Source organism: Mugil cephalus, chromosome 11 (assembly GCF_022458985.1).
Source record: "Mugil cephalus isolate CIBA_MC_2020 chromosome 11, CIBA_Mcephalus_1.1, whole genome shotgun sequence".
NCBI classification, from domain to species: Eukaryota; Metazoa; Chordata; class Actinopteri; order Mugiliformes; family Mugilidae; genus Mugil; species Mugil cephalus.
The window spans coordinates 19,403,331-19,422,539 of NC_061780.1; the positions used below are offsets into that span (position 1 = coordinate 19,403,331).

Here is a 19,209-nt window from a genome sequence, read left to right on the forward strand (position 1 = left end):
AGTGTTTAGACAACAATAACTCTGGGATAAATTGCTGTAACGATTCATCTTCACGAGCCAACCCTCAGATTTATCAAGCTCCCGTCTTTAAATATGAGATACGTTAAGGCTGATAAAATTTTATTAGCATCTACAGGAGATGAAACTCTATCCGTTTCCTAGATGTCTTAAGCCAGAGTGCATTGCCAATTTCTGCTCTCATCCCTTCCACAAGAAATTACAGGAGAGCAAACAAGACAGACTAATTTTACCACTGAACTGATTTTGCAGCTCTGCAGTAATGTCATCACTCTTCGACACATGCGTGGTGTTTCTTAGAAGCGTGTAGATGCAGAAATAACTGGCAGCGATGACAGTTTTGGTTCTTTGCCTGCAGAACAGCCCTCTTTGTACTTCTTGACCCTCTTTGTACTCCGCCCTCTTTGGTGAGGACAGATGCTTTGGTGTCCCAGAATGATTAATGGTCCATTCATCCCTCCCAATGGGGAGACAAATTGTTATCAGCCCAACTGCTTTGTCAGTCTTAAGTATTAAGGATAATAGAAAAGGCAGCTTTAAATGGATGGATATAAGAAATTGAGCAGAGAATTAAGCAAAGTTAATTAGCAACTTCGCTGAATTAGCTTTGGCTTCTGTTGGGAAAGCCTGCTGAATCTCGCTTTATTGCATGTTGGGAAGTGATCTGGTTGAGCATGCTGCTTTGCAACGTTGCCGCCTAGAACGGTTTTCTCTGAATTAGCATGAAAATGAAACTTGTTTTTTTTTTTTTTTTTGTTGCTTCTGTATCCTGACTTATTCCCTTGATGGTTTCCTTTTTCTTTCACTGGACATAAAGTTAAGGCATGGTCAGTGTAAACCAACCGTAACAACAACCGAAGCCCTTTTATTGAATTTCATCTTCGGGCCTATTTCTGGATCAACTTGTTTCACAAAACAAGAACAGAAAAGAAACTCCTGTGCAGATTTTAGACTTTGTTGTATTGTGTTGAAATTAATATGAAATAATTCACAAGATGTGGCAAAAGTCGGGGCTGGAGGTAATTTTCACTCCGTAATGTGTATTTCTCTCAGTCTCAAAAGATTTAATGAAGAGTTGGGATGACAGTACCTCAGGGGTTCTAATTCCAATCATAATTTAAGCAATGAGTCAGACTGAAGTTAACTTTGTAACAGTGCATGCAGAGATGAATAACAAAAAAACGAGAACAGAGTGAGACTTCCAAGCATCAGTGCTGATTAGATGGCTGAGAAAAAAATATATACTTGCACAATGAAGACAGTTAGGTATCAGAGCATCATGTAGGGAAATAGGGAAATAAACTGGCCTTTCCATTACAGCACCATGAACTGTGTGTGGTTACTGTACAAAGTCTAAAGTCACTCAACCTAAATGCAAAGCAGTCGGATAAATCTGTCATTTCTTTTTTCTGCTTCACAGTGTTCTTTACACATTGTCTCTGACTGTATGAGCTGGGGTTGTAGTAGCATCTTTGTTTTCTTTATCTTTTACTTCAGGCCCCGGAAAGTCTTCTGGAGTCCCTGGAGACCCACCTCAACACTCTGGAGGGGAAGAAGCCGTAAGTGATGTGTTTCTTAATGGTTTAATAGCATTATTATTATCATTATTATTATTATTTTAAACATAGGTTTACTTCTCATTCTGGGACTTATATGAGCACTGACATCTTGTATAATCCTGTCATCCTACCCTAACATGTCATTTTCTCTTGTCTTTACACAACTCAGGGAGGATAAGTGAGTATTCTCTGGCAATGAGAATGGGCCTTGTAAATGTTGTGTTACCATTTTTTTATTTCATTTTTTCTAATTTAGGTTAAAGTTCTCACTTATTCTATAGAACTGCATTTAAACCATCCCTGACATGTGTTTTGTGTAGAATAGTTCTGTTTAAAATGCAGTTCTGAATAATCATTTTCACCCAGAATAATTTTAACTAACTTTCCTTTGCAACGCACAAAACCGACTGGCGCCCTTCTTCTAGTGTCGGGCCATCAAAGAGCTGGCGTTAGTCGTACCCCTATTAGCGACTTTTTGACCCTGTCAGTGCATTGATGATCTGTGACTGGCTGCTTAGTGTGAGAAAAGAAAGTAAATGAAACGACACACAAAGTTCATATTGTGGTTTGTCTGAGATTTCCAATTTGCAAATATTTTCATGATCATCGGCAGACCAACTGATTTGCAACACGTCAGCTCTCTATGACAGTAGCTCATAGCCTCCAAGCTAATAGTCCCACTCCTTTTTGAATGACACATACAGACTTCCACCACTAGCGGCCCTATGCTGCCCTGGAGTTTATTTCTGTCGGTTTGGTGCGTCGGCCCTTTGGCTCACATCTCATCGTATTATCACCCCGCTGTACGGCCAGCCCTGTATTTTACAAAGCTTTAAATGCCTAACATTCAGAAACATTTAGCACTCAGCTTCTGTCTGCAATGTTGACAAGAAGAGAAAAGAAAAAAGGCTTTGTTGATTGGGAGCTGGTGCCAAGATATGCTTACTCAGCAGCGCGGCCTGGATCCATTAATTGTGATTGATATTTACGTGATGGAAGTACTTTAAAATGCTGCGTGGTTGAAAACGTAAAGTGATACTTCCTCACTTTGCCTCCCATCTCATTTGAAGACATTAAGTGTCATATTGCCATTTACCTCTCTAACTCGTGTTCTGTCATTATTTTTGCAGGTCACCAACTAAGGTAAGCCTTGTTTCGTGATAATCATAATTTCATGGTAATAACAGTAGCCTTTATTTCTATGTGTTCATACTGGAAAAATATCGTCGGTGGCTCATCCTTAACAGTCACTACTGCAGGGAGATAGTGATTCACTGATTTCTGTTAAATCACATCAGCTTACATAACTTACATCTACAAGTCGCCTTCTCTCTATGACAGGAGGCAACAGCCAACAACACCACGGCGGCTCCAGCTCCGGCTGCTGCTGCTGCTGCTGCGCCCCCCAAGCCCACTGCCCCCGCTCGTCCGGGGCCTCCTGCCAAACCCCCTCCACCTTCTGTCACCCCCACCGCACCAGCGCCCGCCGCTGCCAGCAAGTAAGAGAGAGTCACTCCACAGTATTGCCAAGCCTTTGAAAAGTGCTGCGTCAGTGTTTGAAATACTCTGTCGACACACCCTCTCTCTCTCTGCTCACGTTCTGCGCTCAGTGCCCTTGATGACGGGTTCCTGTTGGATCTAGACCCCATGTCCTCTTCATCAGCAGGGGGCGCTGCAGCTACTTCCTCCATCACTGGATGGGGAGGTGAGTGCTTTTGGTGGCTCGAAGCCTCTCGTGCTTTTATTTCTCATGCTGCACATGTACAGTGTGCAGTGATAATAGTGGCAGATCCTTCTTTTTAATTACAGTTACAGCCTCTGGTAAATTTTTATAGTGGTAGCTACTTTTTTTTTTATTATTTTGAACAAATTTTAAAATACACATGAAATGTTACAAAAAAAATAATGAAACAGTGCAGGGAGAAGCAAAAAATCACGCTCTGCTTATTTGAAGACTCCACCTTATAATATTAGTATAATATCTTAATATTACAATGTCATATTGTTGTAAAACACAAATCAGAATATATGACTACATAAAAATTAATGGTGACTAATAACGACTATAATTTGTTTTGAATGTTTCCAGCTTGCTCATACTTTTATAAAAATGGCCTTAAGTAAAAAGTTAATGAATTGTTGCACATATTACACATATAATATCATGCAAAATGTTTTACACATACATCTAATCTATCCGCAGTCCCTCAACTCGTGAGCTCTACTCTTACAACTTAGGCCTTATGGGAAACACTTTAGTAGAGACATATACTCATACTTTCATATTCAAATAGTTTTTACTCTATTTATTAGTCAGTATAAATTACCTATTTCTTCAGAAAGACTACAGAGCAGATGTTCTAGTCATGAATATGAAGTGATTATGTGTTCTGCATTAACCTTTAACCCTAGTTAGTTAATAATATTCTTCTCTTCTTCTGAAGTAACACATAGTCAGGACTGTAAGCTAATTAGCTGGACATGCAGCTTATGTTAGACAGAGCCTCCAAAGATTTTAAATACAGACTCTCTCACGGCCTGATGTACACCTCTTTTGCGTAAGGAAAAACCCAAAAGCCGACAGACTCGCTGCCCCAATTTATGGCTGCTCAGCCGTGACGGACCAATCAGTGCGCTGGGCTTATGTGAACGGTCAATTTGCACTGATGCCAAAAAGAGATACTGAATGACCTTAACTTAATGTACTGGCACAAAATAAAAAGACAGTGACATTCCATCAAATTCAAGTGGGCCAGCCTAGGGCAGAGACTGCGATTTGTTTCCGACACCGCAGTGAAATGAATGAAAAGCTCAGTAAGAGTTGGTAGCTTCTGCTCTTACAGTTCAAAGCTGCTCAGCTGTCTTTCCACCGTCATCTCTGATAACTTGAACAGGTTTAACTGGAGCCTTTTCAAAGTCTCAATTACATTAAGGACCCTTTGACTCTGTCTGCTTTAAGACTGGTCCATCACTTCTACTCTGGCTCGTTCTGTGAGATGTTGGCAGCGTTCAGATGAAGTCATTCATTGCCTCTGACCTCGCTTTTTTTCTGTTGTTTTTTTTTTTTTTTTTGCAGATCTCTTAGCTGAAGGTGAGTACTCCCCTGACAGCAATAACTGTCCAACTTTGTTTCCCAGCTGAAGTTCTCTGTCTGTCACCCTTTGGTTGTACAGATCTTCTTTTACCTCCCTGCTAATTTCTTGCCTCACACCAAGCCTGAACCTTTTCACTTTCAGTCACTTCAACACTACCGTCTCGCTCCTATTCACTTTTTTTTTCTCTCCTACTATCTCTTCCGGGGGGACTTGACTGGGTCGTGGTGTGTGGTTCACGGGGTTCATCCGCATAGCAACTCCAGCTGCTACCGATGGAGCCTCTGAAGCTCTCCTGGCAGACGGAGAGTCTGTCGATGCTGACGCTGCATCCACTGCCACCGCCGCTGCCGCCGCTGCTGCCCCCGTGGCTGCCGCGCCGACGCCTGCCGCCGCTGCCCCCGCTGCAGCTCCGGCACCCACCTCGCTGCCCATCTCTGCTCCCGCCACCACCTCAGCCGCAGAAATCGACCTTTTCGGAGGTCAGTCTGAGCGGAGGGTTGGATGCAGACCGGAGTACGCAGCATGGCGGCACGCCTGCTTGTCTGCAACAGGCCTCATTGTCATTTCGTCATGTACTGATAGAATTTTATAAAGTTTATGGATAGATTTCACTGTTGCACCCACTATTATATAAAATAATAATGCTATAATCTCATAATATATAGGCTTTGGTCCTATCAGATTACATGTAAATATATGTCTAAAGATTTAAAATAATGTGATCCCAGTCCTGCATTTTTTATGCTACGTGGAAACGTATTAAAGAACCTGAATAACATTACTAATTTAAGAAGATACCATAAACCCAGGGGCCTCTAATTCATAAGCACCACATTTGAGTCACAGAGCTAAACATCTGATTAAAAAAAAATAATAATAAAACAAACATTTTCATTTGGTTAGACATATATCGATAATGGAAATAGCGGCTCTAAGAGCTGTTGGAAGTCAGGTGCTTATTGCTGTGACTCAGAATGTTTTTATTCCTGCTTCGTACCTGATGTGAACACCAATGTGCTGACATAATAACCAGCCTTCACACCACGCCGTGTTTTTTCATCGGGCACAGGTTCACAGCGTTTATCGTTTGTGGCACATCCCAAAAATATGATGCAGCGCAGTGCGGTACTCGCTTTTCACCGGATTTGTCCAAGGCTGCGCATTCCTCGTGGGCCCCGGCATGAATGCGTTTTAAACATTCATCAGTGCGCCGTGGTGGTTTAATAACAGGTGCACCTCAGTGGCCCCACTGGAATGTAATCAGTCTGCTATTGTGACACGTATTTTTTGGGATTTGTTGCTTTCCGCTTGTCTGTTTATCACCCGTTAGCGATTTTGTTTCTAATCGCTTACTAACAGTTTCATAAATATGTCAAGATGACAAATAGCTGAATCTGGCGTTTTAATACTAACATGAGCCGTAACATTTCAGTGTCTACAGAAATTAAGGTTGCCCATCCTTGACCCTGACACCCCCCCACCCCCTCCCCTCCCCCCTCTTGTCACAGAGTACAAGTAACTTGTGACAACTTGCCTCATTTCACAAGCCTACACAGGTAGTGCACTCTCCGAATGCAGCATTATGCAGCCCCGCAAAAAAAAAACTTCTACTGTGACCAATGACACTGATGATGCAATTAGTCATTAATCAGTAACCGGGCTGCATATTTCTTGTATTCTCTGCTTTTTCCTAATGCTGACCTCTCATCTTTGTTTCCTGTCCGTTTTTCATCTTTTCATTCATCTTCTGTTCCGTACATCCATGTGTCTGTCGGTGTGTCGGCCCGGGTGTTATGTTTTGCGTTTGCGTTCCCGCTGTTTTCGTCTGCAATACCCTAGATGCCTTTGCACCTTCCCCAGGAGACGGTCCTGCCGCCGTGGCCGCGGGCCCTGCCGCTGATGCGTTTGGTGGATCTGGTGGGTGACAAAAAAAAACTGCTTTTCGTGCAACTGCGTGCGTGGATGTACGATTGTGCGTGAGTGCGAGGGCCGTTGCTTTTATTGTATTACAGCTGCTTCTGCTTCCATAGACAGTAGAACAAACACGCCCTCGGGGGCCTACTGTCTCATCCCAAATCCCGCTCTAATGCCCCAGTCATGGACCCTCTCCTCCTTCATTTTACTACTCTTATCCTTCTAATATTCACCCAGAAAGTCCTGTAGTAAAAAGCAATTCAGCTGATACACTGTGACACCAGAAATGTATACCATTTATTTTGATGCGACAAACCTGGATAATACCAGGTTGTGATAATTATACTTATCAAGTTTTTTTTTAATTTTTTTATTTAATTTTGTTCGTTAACTCCATTCAGTTGTCTGGGCTGAAATTGTCCACATAGCAGAACAATAGTTTATCACAAATGTTTGTGCAGATCAAATGAACCCTAACCCTGCACATTTTGTGTACATATTGTGTACTAACCACAGCAGTAACAGAAACAGTTGCATGTTTGCATTCATTTAAAGGGCTTTCACATTAACTTTATCCTGTGCCACACTTTGCCTTCTAACTTAACAATGTCAAAAGGAATCACTAGGTTTTTAAAGATTTTCACACTGTTTTGTTTTTTTTGTTTTTTTCCCAGCAGCTGACATTTAGGTGCTTAAATTATACATGTGTCTCCCGGAGTACATCCCCAATCCTTCACCAGAAGTTGATTCATACTGAGTTTGGTGACTTTCTTCCATCGTTGGGTTAAAAATATTTTGTTTTGCAGTCACATGCCTACATAACTTAGAACATCCTGCAACTTAACTTGTTCTTTGTATTTTTGGATGATTCGCTAGTATTAGCATGCTAACAGGCTAAAGCAAGATGGTGAATTTGGTAACATCCACACATGCCACGCCACACATCAAGCTAATGTAAAGCTAAATATGAGGAGCCTGTTAGCATGCAGACCTCAGCATTCAGTATAACCTCCCAGTCTCAAGTTTAGTTACTCAAAAAGGTTTACACACTATATGTAATTTTTTTATTGAATAAAATATTTCATATATTTCTAATTAGCTCAGACCGCTTTTTAACAAGTCACCCAACGATAAAGTAATGTTTGTTTACCGCATTATTTGACATGCCTGATGAAAACTCAAAGGCAAAACTTAAAGTTTGAATTGTTAAGTGATTTTCTGCTCCCTAAGGGAAAGATGTGTCTCTTAGGACTCATTATGAGGCCGGTAGAGTTAAAAAGAAGCCATTTAATCTCTTTCATTAGGTACAAGCTCCTTGTTCATAACATGTCACTGCTTTTTTCTTAATTGTTACACAGCGTTTCGGGGACACATGGATGATTTGGGTTCTCTTGTAAAACAAATTATTGAACTGTAGTGATTACTTAATGAATAAATGAAGGATTGTTTTCCATTGTCTGTTGCACCTTGTGGATGCAGTGCTGAGGTTAATGAGTGACTGTGTGCTTGATTGACTTTCACTGAACCTAACCCTGACTTGGAGCTTAGAGACACACAAAAAAAATGCTTTTTACAGTGTTTGTTGTTTTAACAAACCCTTACCAACCTCCCCCTCCCCAATTCATCCACCACCCCTCCCTTCCCCTTTTCTCTAATCATACCCCCCCTCTAACCCTTCAACACCACCCTCATGCTGCTCTTCCTGAAGACCCCTTTGCCACAACTGAGGGGAGCGCGGACATTGCTCCAGGGCTGGACCTCTTTGCAATGAGGCCCACCGACACGGGGGCCGCCGCCACCGCAGTCACCCCTCCAACCTCTAGCGAGGCGCCGACCATCATCGCCCCCATCGCTGCCCCCGCTGCCCCAACCCCTTCTTCCACCACCACCACTACTACCACAACCACCACCGACACCACCACCACAGAGTCTGCAGCTGCTCCGACTCTAGATATCTTTGGTGGTAAAGTCCTCTCGCTCTCATTATACCTCTCACTGCATTGGCCTGCATTATGACAATGATGATGATGATGATGATGATGAATGCTCTGATATAGATGATGACTGTGTTGCTCCTGCTACTGATAGTGATGATAGTGACAACGATAGTAACTTGCCCAGCCCCTACATTACAGATTTGTTTTTGTTTTTTATTTTCCACCTTTCCTTCAATTACGGATCACTTACAATTAATCAAGCATTTTGGCCTACTCTGTCATTTGTAATCGTTACATTTTAGGCACACAGTAAAGGCCAATGTTAAATTCAATCCACTAATTACTAGTTGTCTGGGCACCAAAATCCATCGATATCGAGGGACATAAACGGATGTTTCTCTCTTTTTATCAGCAGAGTTGGCTCAAATTGTTTTGATTATCAACCTAATACTAACAGTCTGCCAAACTTGGAGGGAAGAAACTTGGTTTTCTTCTCCTGCTTGTGACCAGTGTTTTAGATACTGGCAGCTGAGAATGCTTTATTTTAGCTTACGCACTTGAGTTAAAAGGGAATGTTGCTATAATGCAGTTTCCTCTTGCATGAACTCCTGTAGGTGGATTTCAATAATTTATATAAAGAAAATAAAATGCACAGTTTGTCAGTGGTTGGTCAGTCCAAAATGTTGTGATGAACTAGACTGATATTTGTGATGCTCAGAGGATGTTGACCATTGGATAGCCGAGGAATTTGGTTCAGATAGTTATCAGTTCATCCAGTACTTACTGGACAACCCGACAACATGGCCCTTACCTATTATTCTGTGTTCTATATTAAACTTGGCCTAGTGCTATTTATAAATACTCATTATTATTATAATTTGGATTAAATATTAAACTATCCCTTATCCCTTCACTAAAATATGTTGGATTCATGTTAATGTGTATTTAAAGAAATTTAAATTTGCGGGGGGAAATTAAAAAATGTACAAAAAATGTCTAATCAACCAAAGATTTTGTGAGTCCCCCTGCAGTACCTCCACGAACCCCATAGGGATCACTGACCCCTGTTGAAGACCCTATGCTGTAAATCACTTATGAACTCAGTATTAAGAGAAAAAAACCTATACCATTTACATTATTCTTCATCCTCAGTTTCTTTCCTGTGTTGAGCTCTGTGAGAAGTTTATACCATGTGTCAAAACCTTTAGTTTAGCTTTAGTTTTATTTTAAGTAAAGAGAACTCTTAAATTCTAGTATTATTAACTTAGTACATTGAAGCACATCCACATGCTTCAATTTCACATGGCGGATTTGACAACTAGAAATTTTTAGAAATACGTCATTTTATCCTCATGCGGAAACGTAGCAATGTTCCCCTTTAACTTTTGCACCGTCTGATATTGCATTGCACTGAATAGAGACTTACCCATTTAATGATCGAAATATCTGCTCTCTCTATTCTTCCCCCTCATCTCTCTACTGAACTCATCCTTCTGTTTGCACTGGACTTGAAATCTGAATGTACATATGATTGTGTGTCCTTGTTCTTAGATATGTTTGATTCTATGCCTGAGCAAAGCCCTACCACAGAATCCAAAGCTGCTACCACTCCTAGCGTAGACCTTTTTGGTGCAGGTACAGGAGTCGATATCCATTTCTCTTGTGTGTGGCTCCTCTTTATCTCCTCTGGTTTCCATGTGTCCACTCCTCTGTCGTCTGTGTTTTTTTCTACACATCTTGGTTTGTCCCCCATAGTGGTATGAGAACTGTGCATGCAACACTCACTCGTCAAGTACTGGACCGTAGTTGTGGCTGCTTTCTATCTAGGCTTTGTTTTTCCACCTGCCACGCTAATGCTTTTTTTTTTTTTTTTTTTTTTTTTTTGCTCCCCACCTCCACGCTTTTTCTTCTTTCTCGTATTCTGCCTCTGGCTTGCGTTTGGTAAATTAGACCTTCCTGCTGTCTCGCGCGGGCCCTCTCCTTTGCCCGAGCCTGCTCCGGTTGGAGACATCGTTACAGGTGAGTTAAGCTGCTTTACCTTTTAACTGCATCACTGTTTCCCTTGCTTTTTTTTTTATGAGGGGTGCGGCCAGGCAAGTTTCTGCATGGTACTGCGGCCTGCGTGCACTTTGGTTGCAGGGCAGACTTCCGCTTCCAAATGGCGCACACTTCAAGGAGGTGGACGCGCAGTTAAGATGCAGGGATGCTTGCTTCCTCTTCCTGCTCTCTCCTCTGCATGTCTGCTTTAGCTCTTTAGCGCAGACAGTATAATAAGTAGAGCACTCTCTCCTTGGAAATGAAGCGGTCACTGAGAAAAGAAGGTTCTATAATTAAATCTCCTTCTGGTCTTTGTGTTTGTTACCCAGATTCGTATTCGACTCCGGCTCCCGCTCCAGCTCCTGCTCTTGCACCAGAAGCCTCGTCTCCACCTAAAGCAGAGCCAGAGCCGGTCATTGACCTGTTGGGTACTGTACCTCAAAGCACTCAAACACACATGTAATAGGGATTCATCGGAGCTGTGAGGCCAAGCACACTTCAGCCCAGTTTTCTCACCTCACAGATTGTGACATTGTGTTTACGCACGCATCCCTCACCTGTTAACACGTCTTCATAACAGCACCATCATATCCTGTTAACACAGAGTAACTATCAACCTACCACCCGCTCTGAAAACAAACCTTTCTTCTTTAGCTAACCGTACGTTATTGAAGCTGCTTTCATTGGTATCATAGCTAAAGGTTCTCATGACTAACTTGGTTGTCATTTGTCTTAATATTCCAACATTGTCTCATCTCTTGCCGGTTACTGTCAACGTCGTCCTTTTGTGCACCGTATAATTAAATGTTCGTTTGTTTTCATCATTCCTCCGTTTTCACAGTAAGTTCACATATGAATGTTTGTATTAGAACAGTTTGTTAGATTTTAGGCGTGAGTGCAAAAATAACTTCTAGCAGTTTAACAGAAGTTAGAGAGGTACTAGATAGATGAGACTGTACTTAGCACTGATACACTGAAATGGTCAGTAATTAGTTAATCTGAAATCCTCCTTTCCCCTTTTCACTTACACGAGTGTCATTTTCCGTGTAGCTGTAAAATTATTTGACTCTTAATTTGCCCTCTTAAGTCATACTTTTGTATTTAATTAGACAAACGTGTCTCCTACCCTCACCACGTCTCAGTGTGTGGCTGACCTCTTACTTCTTTCTGCCCTCCACGCTGCCTTGTGGGAAACTGTAGACTCCTTCAGTGCTCCTGTGGAGGAAAAACCAAGCTCTGCTCCTGGAGGACCCGGAGACGATCTGCTGGGAGGTAAGACTCCTCTGGCTGTCTTCTGTGTTTTATTTAAGTAACAGTCAAATTAGAACATCTGAATATCTGTAACTGTCTGGCAAAGACTTTTTACCTTGGTGAATGGCTGATGGAAATATGCAGTAAGTAAGGATAAAAGTGCATTTGTCAGATTAATAATTACACAAACTTGGCCGGACTGGTTGAATTAATTACACAGCAGGGCCAAAGCAGCTCAGGACTCATTAAAAAATGCCTGTCCACTACAATCTCTTGATGATGTCATACCCATCTCATTTCTGTTTCCGCTGAATAGCTGATGAAGTTTGTTTGCAATAGCGCATAAATAACACTGAAGCCATTTTGAGATGAACTGTAGATAGACTTAGGCTTAGAGTTAGACTAACTTTATTGTCATTTTGTATGCACAGGGTGTATACAGAACGAAATTTCGTTGCATACGGCTCACGACAATGTAATAAAATTACAATGAAATAAGATAAAGATTAGGCCTGGTGTTGCCAGTCAGATTTGAAAGACTGAAAACTAATTATATTATTGTTGATTCTGGTAAACTATGTGGTGTCTATCATATGTTCCACTGCTGTATGCCCCAGTACGGATGTCTGTAATAATGTCAAATTATTTGTAATAACATCTAGTGTTGAAACTGGTTGTGTAATTTTCCCTATTATACTCACTTACAGTTCTCTATGTTTCTAATGTTTGGTGATGCCCAGGAGGAGGAGTAACCAAAATATAAAACTGCTTTTGACCTGTCCTCTCGTGACATCTGCTCATTTTTCACTGATGTTTTTCTACGACGTGAGACTATTATTTACAGTCCTGTCTGTCATTTCCACCAGGCCTGATGTCACCCACCCTTACTCCTGCCGTAGCCCCTGCTCTGGCTCCAGCCTTGGCTCCAGCTTCTCTGCAGAACGACCTCTTGGAGTCGGGCCTTGATGCTCTGGCCTCGCTTCCTTCCCCAACACCACCGGTACCAGCTGCAGTGGCAGCAGCCCCATTAGTACCAGCTACAGCACCAGAATCTACCACACTGGCGCCCTCTGGTGGCTTTGATGCTTCAAGTGAGTGGTTCTTAACGTTTTCACTTCCTTGAAGTTATGTTTCACTGTCGTGTTTTGTGAAATGTGAGGCTTTTATAAAGTACTGTGGCCATATTGACATAGGTCCTGTGCTTGCAGTGCATTAATCTGGTCTGCTTTATTAAAACATGCTATCTCAGCCATGGTTATCGTTTCCTGCTGACAGCTTGACTGCTGCATGAATGAGACACTGACATGTGCTGCGCTCACCGTCCACCAGACATGAAACTGTCGTTCCTGCTGACCGCTCTCCACCTAAGCACTGCCGCTTCTATTGCAATGATTTTTATTCTCTTTCTCACTGTCTTCTTCTTTATTTCTTGCATTTTCACAATTGCTGTGCTTTCTTCACCTCCTGCTCACATCACCCCCGCCCTGTGTGAAACATCTTTCTTTCTTTCTTTCTTTCTTTCTTTCTTTCTTTCTTTCTTTCTTTCTACACCATTTCTCTTCGGCTTCCTCCCCTCCCACCATCCCCCTCGCTCTTCCACTCTGCTGGGTCATTGCTTGCTTCTTCTAATCTGTAATTGGTGAGTTCAACCCCGCAAGTAGATTGCAGCATGTGCAGTTTGGACGACTCTCCCCCTCTGCGTCTTCAAAGGACATTCCTAATTCGCATGTTGCAAAAATATCCCTGCGCGCCGCCTGCATGGGACCTGACGTTCACACAGCGCATCTCTATTTGCCCTTGATCCTTTAGAACCACATGCCATCAAGGCCTAAAGGCACTTATTTCAATGACTTCCTGCAGTTGTGTGGGAAGACAGCAGAACAGTGCATCTAGCTGACAAAAAAAGCTGAAATAATACTGAAAATAGTGTATTGTGCACTGAAAAGTAGCAAAAAACTGGATGTAAAGTGTAAGTATGTTAGCCAAAGGTAAGGTCAGTATAGCTGGCAGCTGAAATAGCTGGTTGTATGGATCTGTTGGTTGGTGTAGTAAATCGAAGAGGCTGAAATATTTTGCAAAAAGTGCTGGAGACATAGAAAGAAAGAAAAAAGTCCAACTACTACAAAGTCCAACTACTGCCAGTACCGATCCCAATATTAGAGTTTACATAATTATTATTGTGTAGGCACTGACTTGCACAAGCATTCAGCAACATAGGAAATGAAAAGGGGGTAAACCTTTGGTCTTGATGACACCTGGTTCAAAAGCTGTGTCTAGTCTCAGACAGGTTTTTATTTCCTGCGATGTGACGCTGTAAACCAACTGCTGAAGTGAGCGCAGTTGCTGTAGTTACGTCCCTTTGAATGCTCCACTACACCCCCGGTACAGTGTGACGTTGAGCATGCGATGCACAGCTGACTCCCGTTGCTGTCACAGCTGGATTGCCCCCCCTCACCAAACCGTCTGCTCTCACATCTGTCCTCTGTCTGTCAGTGGGATTAGGAATTTACAGGTTTGTAATCCATGTTGTTTTTTTCTGATGTCCCGCCACTGCCACTCCATCCCAAAAGTGTTTGGTGGATTAGGCGACTTGTTGATGCCTGCCGTAACGCCCCAGAGCACCGGGGGCAGCACTGCTGGAAGCACAGCTGGAAGCATGGGCACTCCTGTCGCACCGGGAGGCATTGCAGGCGCTCTGCCTGCCACCCCCCCTCCCGCCAAAACCATCGGAGGAGATCTGGACTCATCGCTGGCCAACCTGATTGGAGGTAGCTGATTTGGAGCTCTATCTATTTTTAATTTTTTTTTCATTTAAGTATAACCGCTTAAGTAGTTAAGATAAAGTTCACTTATTCTTTTTTGTTTCTCCTTTTCAGACCTTGGAGTAAAGAAAAAGTAAGTGTGTGTTGAAATGAATCCTGTGAACGTGTGATGCTTGTGTGGGTTTAGACTAATATATAAAACTATGACAAAATGTTATTCAATTCTTGAGGGAGTGATCTAGTTATTTGGTTTTCTGGTTTCACAAAGCTTGGTCATTCGGGCCGTTTGTTACTTGTAACCACTGAAGACCTCTAACTTAAACAGAGCGAGACCAGACTGACCTTATCTGAACAGAGCTAGAGCTGTATCCTGTGTTTGACCTCCTCTAGGGACCCGCAGAGTGAAAAGAAGTTGACTGGAGGGGCCAACTGGATGCCACAGGTCGCCCCCACAAGCTGGGGTACGCCAGCCCCCATGGTAAGAATAACACAAACTCAATCTTGAGATCACACTCTGGCCTCTGGTTCTGTCTGCAGAAGTCTCATTTCTCGATGTGTCATGTGTGAACAAACCTTATAGTTGTGCTGGTGACTTTACTTCTTTTTGTCTGCTTAGGCCGGTGCTGCCCCTGGAGCTCCAGGAGCACCAGTAGCAGGTCCACCTGGTGCAGCCATGGTGCCACCAATGAGTGCACAGCCTGGATTTGGCATGGTGAGCCTTCTTTCATTCAACATTACATATTTACTAAGGAACTATGAATCTCATAGCAGTCGCCAATGGGTTTCACACAGCTTGCATTTCTACTTTTTATATCTTTTGTGACTAACTGATTATCCTGACGTCTGATTTATTTTCTCTTCCCAGCCACCTGCAGGCGCTCCTATGATGCAACCCCTGATCGGACAGCCTATGATGGGGCAGCCCATGATGAGACCTCCCTTCACTGGGGTGGTAGGAGCTGCACCCGGAGCCGCTGCCCCAGGAGCCCCGGTAAAAACACCACACACACATACAAGACGATATAATTTCTACTATTACTGAATTATGAAATATATATATATATATATACTGTATATATGGTCAATTTATGAAGGTCTGTGGTTCCTGTTTTCTTAGATCTCTCCAGGACCTGCAAGCCAGAGCCCCAAGAAGCCTAAGGACCCTCTGGCAGATCTCGACCTCAAGGACTTCTTATAACGCCCCAGGTCTGTGCTCAGATCAAACACAGCTACTTTGTTGTAAATAACAGAGAATTCCAATAGAGTGAGTAACAATAACAGATAATCTAAGCATAGTCTACATCTTCTTTGATGCCACATACATCTGGTAACTAGCTCCTATTTCAGTGATGCAAAAGTTTAAATTTCATTGGGTATTGGAAAGGAATTGTAAAAACTTAAACCTGTTGGGGCATGAACAAAGTGGTTGAGCTTCTCATTTACCTTCGTCACCACTCTGCCTGACCAGTATTCATTGAAAACGAGTAAAACATACTCACCGTTTGCCAGCCTTAAGCTCTCCTACAAGAGCATTGCTCCTCTGCTGAAACGCTCTTCATTCCCTGTCTTGCAGCTGCTTTCCTCTCTGGATCAGAGCCCTCTCACTTTTTACCTGGCGCCTGTCAACATCTCAGGACGCCGGCGACATTCAGCTACCTTACAAGAGCCTCTTTTCTCCGCCCCGCCCTCCACGCCCTGCCCCTTTTCCCGCGTGACGTCGTAGCACAAACTGTGAAAGTGAACCATAGCGGATTATATCGAAAATTAAAAATGGAAAAAAAAAAAAGATATGAATAAATACAAGCGTGTGCTTTTGTCGATGTACTTATCTTTTGTTTAAACAAAATCACACACACAAAAAAAAGTCCAGAATAGTAGGTGAGAAAATGAAGGCGTATGTGTTTAGATTTCTTTCTTGTTCTGAGTTGAATGATGGCTGTGCTTTGGTGTCCTAAGCTCCACCCACCACCCATGTTTGTCTCCGCCTCCTCGCAAAGGGGGAGGGGCTCTTCTTTGTGCCACTCCGATTGGGCAGGAGTGATAAATAAATCCCCTCCCTCCTCCTCCTCCTCCTCCTCTAAAGTTTTTGGAGAAACATGTTGCGTGTTGTTTACAAAAAAAAGGTCCTCTCTGATGTACATAGATTTCTCTGGCGAGGATTACGTCTCTATTCTGTATGTCTGTGGAAGAGAAATATAAATGTGAACCAGACATGAAATTGTACGAAGTCGTGTGAGTATCCTTCTATTTCCCGTCATGATTTGAAAGTATTTGGAAACAATATGACTGTGGCTATATGATTAATATACTGTATATTAGGAACAACTTCTATGGGCCTCTGAGTCAGTCCAGACCAGCAAGTGGTGAGCCTTTTTTTGTTCTTGTTTTTTTTGTTTTTTTTTTAACTTGTGGCTTACTTTTCTATGTTGTCTTTTTGTTCTATGTTATTTACAGTATGTGTTCTGTTTGTTTTAGAAGAATCCTCAGACTGCTGTCGATGCGTGCTGGCATTGCTAGTAAAATAACATATCTTACAACGTCCTTCCACAGAAAACAAACAAAAAAAAGGTGAATTTAAGCTTTCCTTCAGTATAACAGTTGATGATTCTGTGCTTTCATTTTAACTGTGACCAGGTCCGAATAGTTATTGTGTGTTTGATAAGACTGCCATACCAAACTCTATGTTCAGACAAGTCAAATTAAAACGATCTTATGTCTGGTTTAAATCCTGTTTGGAATTAAACCTTTAAGACTTAAAGAACGCTTCTTTTCATTTTTCATCGTGACTTAAAAAATCCAGTCTTTGAAGGCAGAGTTGTGAACAGATTAAAGGTACACTGTGAAGTAAAAAAAAAAAGCCTGTTTACAGTCAATATTACTTACCAAAGAGCGCGGTATGACACTGACACCTACCCAATGCTATAAATGCTTAAAATGATCTATCAAAACCTGCATTGTTTACAAAGGATATAAAATGATTGCTCCTTAGCGCTACTACCTGTAGAAAAACTCCACAGAGTACCTTTAACGCACATACTACAGTTTATGACTACGTTTCCGCTGCTGTTGCACAAACGCTAATCTAAAGAGACGGATTGTGACATTTAACAAGATCCAGATCTGATTTCTGTCTGAACATGGTGCTTGACTTCGTTTGATCATTGCCGACCAACGGCCAATTGTTAGTGGAACATCTGTATAGATGTATGTGGCCACACGGGAGCCGAACCTCCTGGCCATGAACTTGTCCCCCCTCCCCCTCCCCGACACGCCTCTTTACACAAAGCACTTCTGCTCCTGCTGACATGCAGTGGAATCGGTGTGATCTAAGTGTTGACATGGATTTGGAGAGTCTAACGCCGGCCCCCTCTCCAGTGCTAAAGCTTACTCGGTGTGTGTTGTCATTTTAGTGGATTGGTTGAGAGAAAAATCACATCTGACTCTGAGAAAATAATGGGAGATTATTAACATTTTCCATGACTGAATTATTAAAATTGTATTTTTCTTTAGTTGTAAATTTATTTTATTTACGATGGCCCTCCCCAGTGCATGTAAGCCCTTTTGAGATGCAATAAATTCAATGACGGATTATACTGCCCTTCTTTTCTTCAAAACGGCCGACACGTCTGCTTTAACTTCTGTTCCACTTCATAAAGAGTACACAATATTTCCACTGCTAAGCAATTAATCTTAACATCTGGAGCACAATGAACAATCCAGGTTGTGAAATTCTTGCCTTGTGCTCTGGCCCCTGTCTTGTAGAGGATCTCTTTATAGAAATCTGCATTAGTCGATTAGTTGTGACTCTAAATAATCAGAAACGAGACGGTGCTGTGTCCACTGGGTGTAAGGCTCAGCGTCTAGTAAATTAAGTAGAAACAAGCTCAACACTGACATATTGTGACCTTTTAAATTTAGTCAACAGTTGCTCATCACCGGCATTAAAAGGGTACAAATGTGTTAAACTTGATCAGCGCACCCAAATAAAGTTAACCTTTTTTCAAGTATTTATTTGATTAAAATATTAATAGTTGTGTCGCTATGCACCACTACTGGCCTTGCAGTGATTGTGCAAGTGTCTTTGGCTCGTGCTTAATCACCTTAACCAGCCACACCTGACAAGACTGAATATAAAGGGCCTCGTTGAAGACGACCACTCAGCTGCAGAGTCTCACCTATTGGCTTTTTGTCTCTTTTTTAATGAAATAAATGCTTGTTTTTTTTAAAAAAAATACATATATATTGGAAAAAGCAAGTACACCTTTGGCATGTGATGCTAGCACTGCCCCTTAGCAGAAAGAACTTCTCGTAGGTGTTGTCCATTGTCGCTTCCATGCAGAAGTCATGTCTGCTGTTTTCTCGGTGGATTTGCTTGTGTGCTTAGACCACTGTCCTACTGAGACCTCACATCATCCACTGGCACTGTTAATAGCTGTAGGTTTTCAGAAGTATGCAAATAAACCCCGAACTTAAGTATATATCCAACCTACCTGAAAAGAGTTGGGATGATAATCTCACCGGTCTTATTTGGTTATTTTGTCCAAATAACTCTCTTTTTAAATTCATCTGTTGGTGCATGCAGGGTAGGTACTGCAGGTGGGGGGGTGGGGGTCGCAAAATCTTTGGGTGATTAAAC

The 19,209-nt window shown here is 42.2% G+C and overlaps 1 protein-coding gene across 12 annotated transcripts in view; it reads left to right on the plus strand.

The window, feature by feature from the left end:
- Nucleotides 1-18,164, plus strand: part of snap91a (synaptosome associated protein 91a) — a 43,401-nt gene extending 25,237 nt beyond the window's left edge. The window contains exons 9-29 of one of the 12 annotated variants that reach the window (XM_047599495.1): nt 1,516-1,577; nt 1,747-1,755; nt 2,708-2,720; nt 2,919-3,076; nt 3,188-3,282; nt 4,654-4,668; nt 4,927-5,151; nt 6,512-6,589; nt 8,295-8,549; nt 10,075-10,158; nt 10,474-10,542; nt 10,890-10,988; nt 11,761-11,832; nt 12,678-12,902; nt 14,397-14,579; nt 14,688-14,706; nt 14,964-15,051; nt 15,190-15,285; nt 15,439-15,564; nt 15,691-15,779; nt 16,147-18,164. In XM_047599495.1, coding sequence (XP_047455451.1) covers nt 1,516-1,577; nt 1,747-1,755; nt 2,708-2,720; nt 2,919-3,076; nt 3,188-3,282; nt 4,654-4,668; nt 4,927-5,151; nt 6,512-6,589; nt 8,295-8,549; nt 10,075-10,158; nt 10,474-10,542; nt 10,890-10,988; nt 11,761-11,832; nt 12,678-12,902; nt 14,397-14,579; nt 14,688-14,706; nt 14,964-15,051; nt 15,190-15,285; nt 15,439-15,564; nt 15,691-15,771 — 2,052 coding nt within the window. In that variant the 3' untranslated portion in view covers nt 15,772-15,779; nt 16,147-18,164. Of the gene's footprint in view, nt 1-1,515; nt 1,578-1,746; nt 1,756-2,707; nt 2,721-2,918; nt 3,077-3,187; nt 3,283-4,653; nt 4,669-4,926; nt 5,152-6,511; nt 6,590-8,294; nt 8,550-10,074; nt 10,159-10,473; nt 10,543-10,889; nt 10,989-11,760; nt 11,833-12,677; nt 12,903-14,381; nt 14,580-14,687; nt 14,707-14,963; nt 15,052-15,189; nt 15,286-15,438; nt 15,565-15,690; nt 15,780-16,146 lie in introns of all 12 variants that reach the window. The other 11 variants (XM_047599491.1, XM_047599492.1, XM_047599496.1 and 8 more) reach the window with 11 other exon arrangements.
- The last annotated feature ends 1,045 nt before the right edge of the window (nt 18,165-19,209 follow it).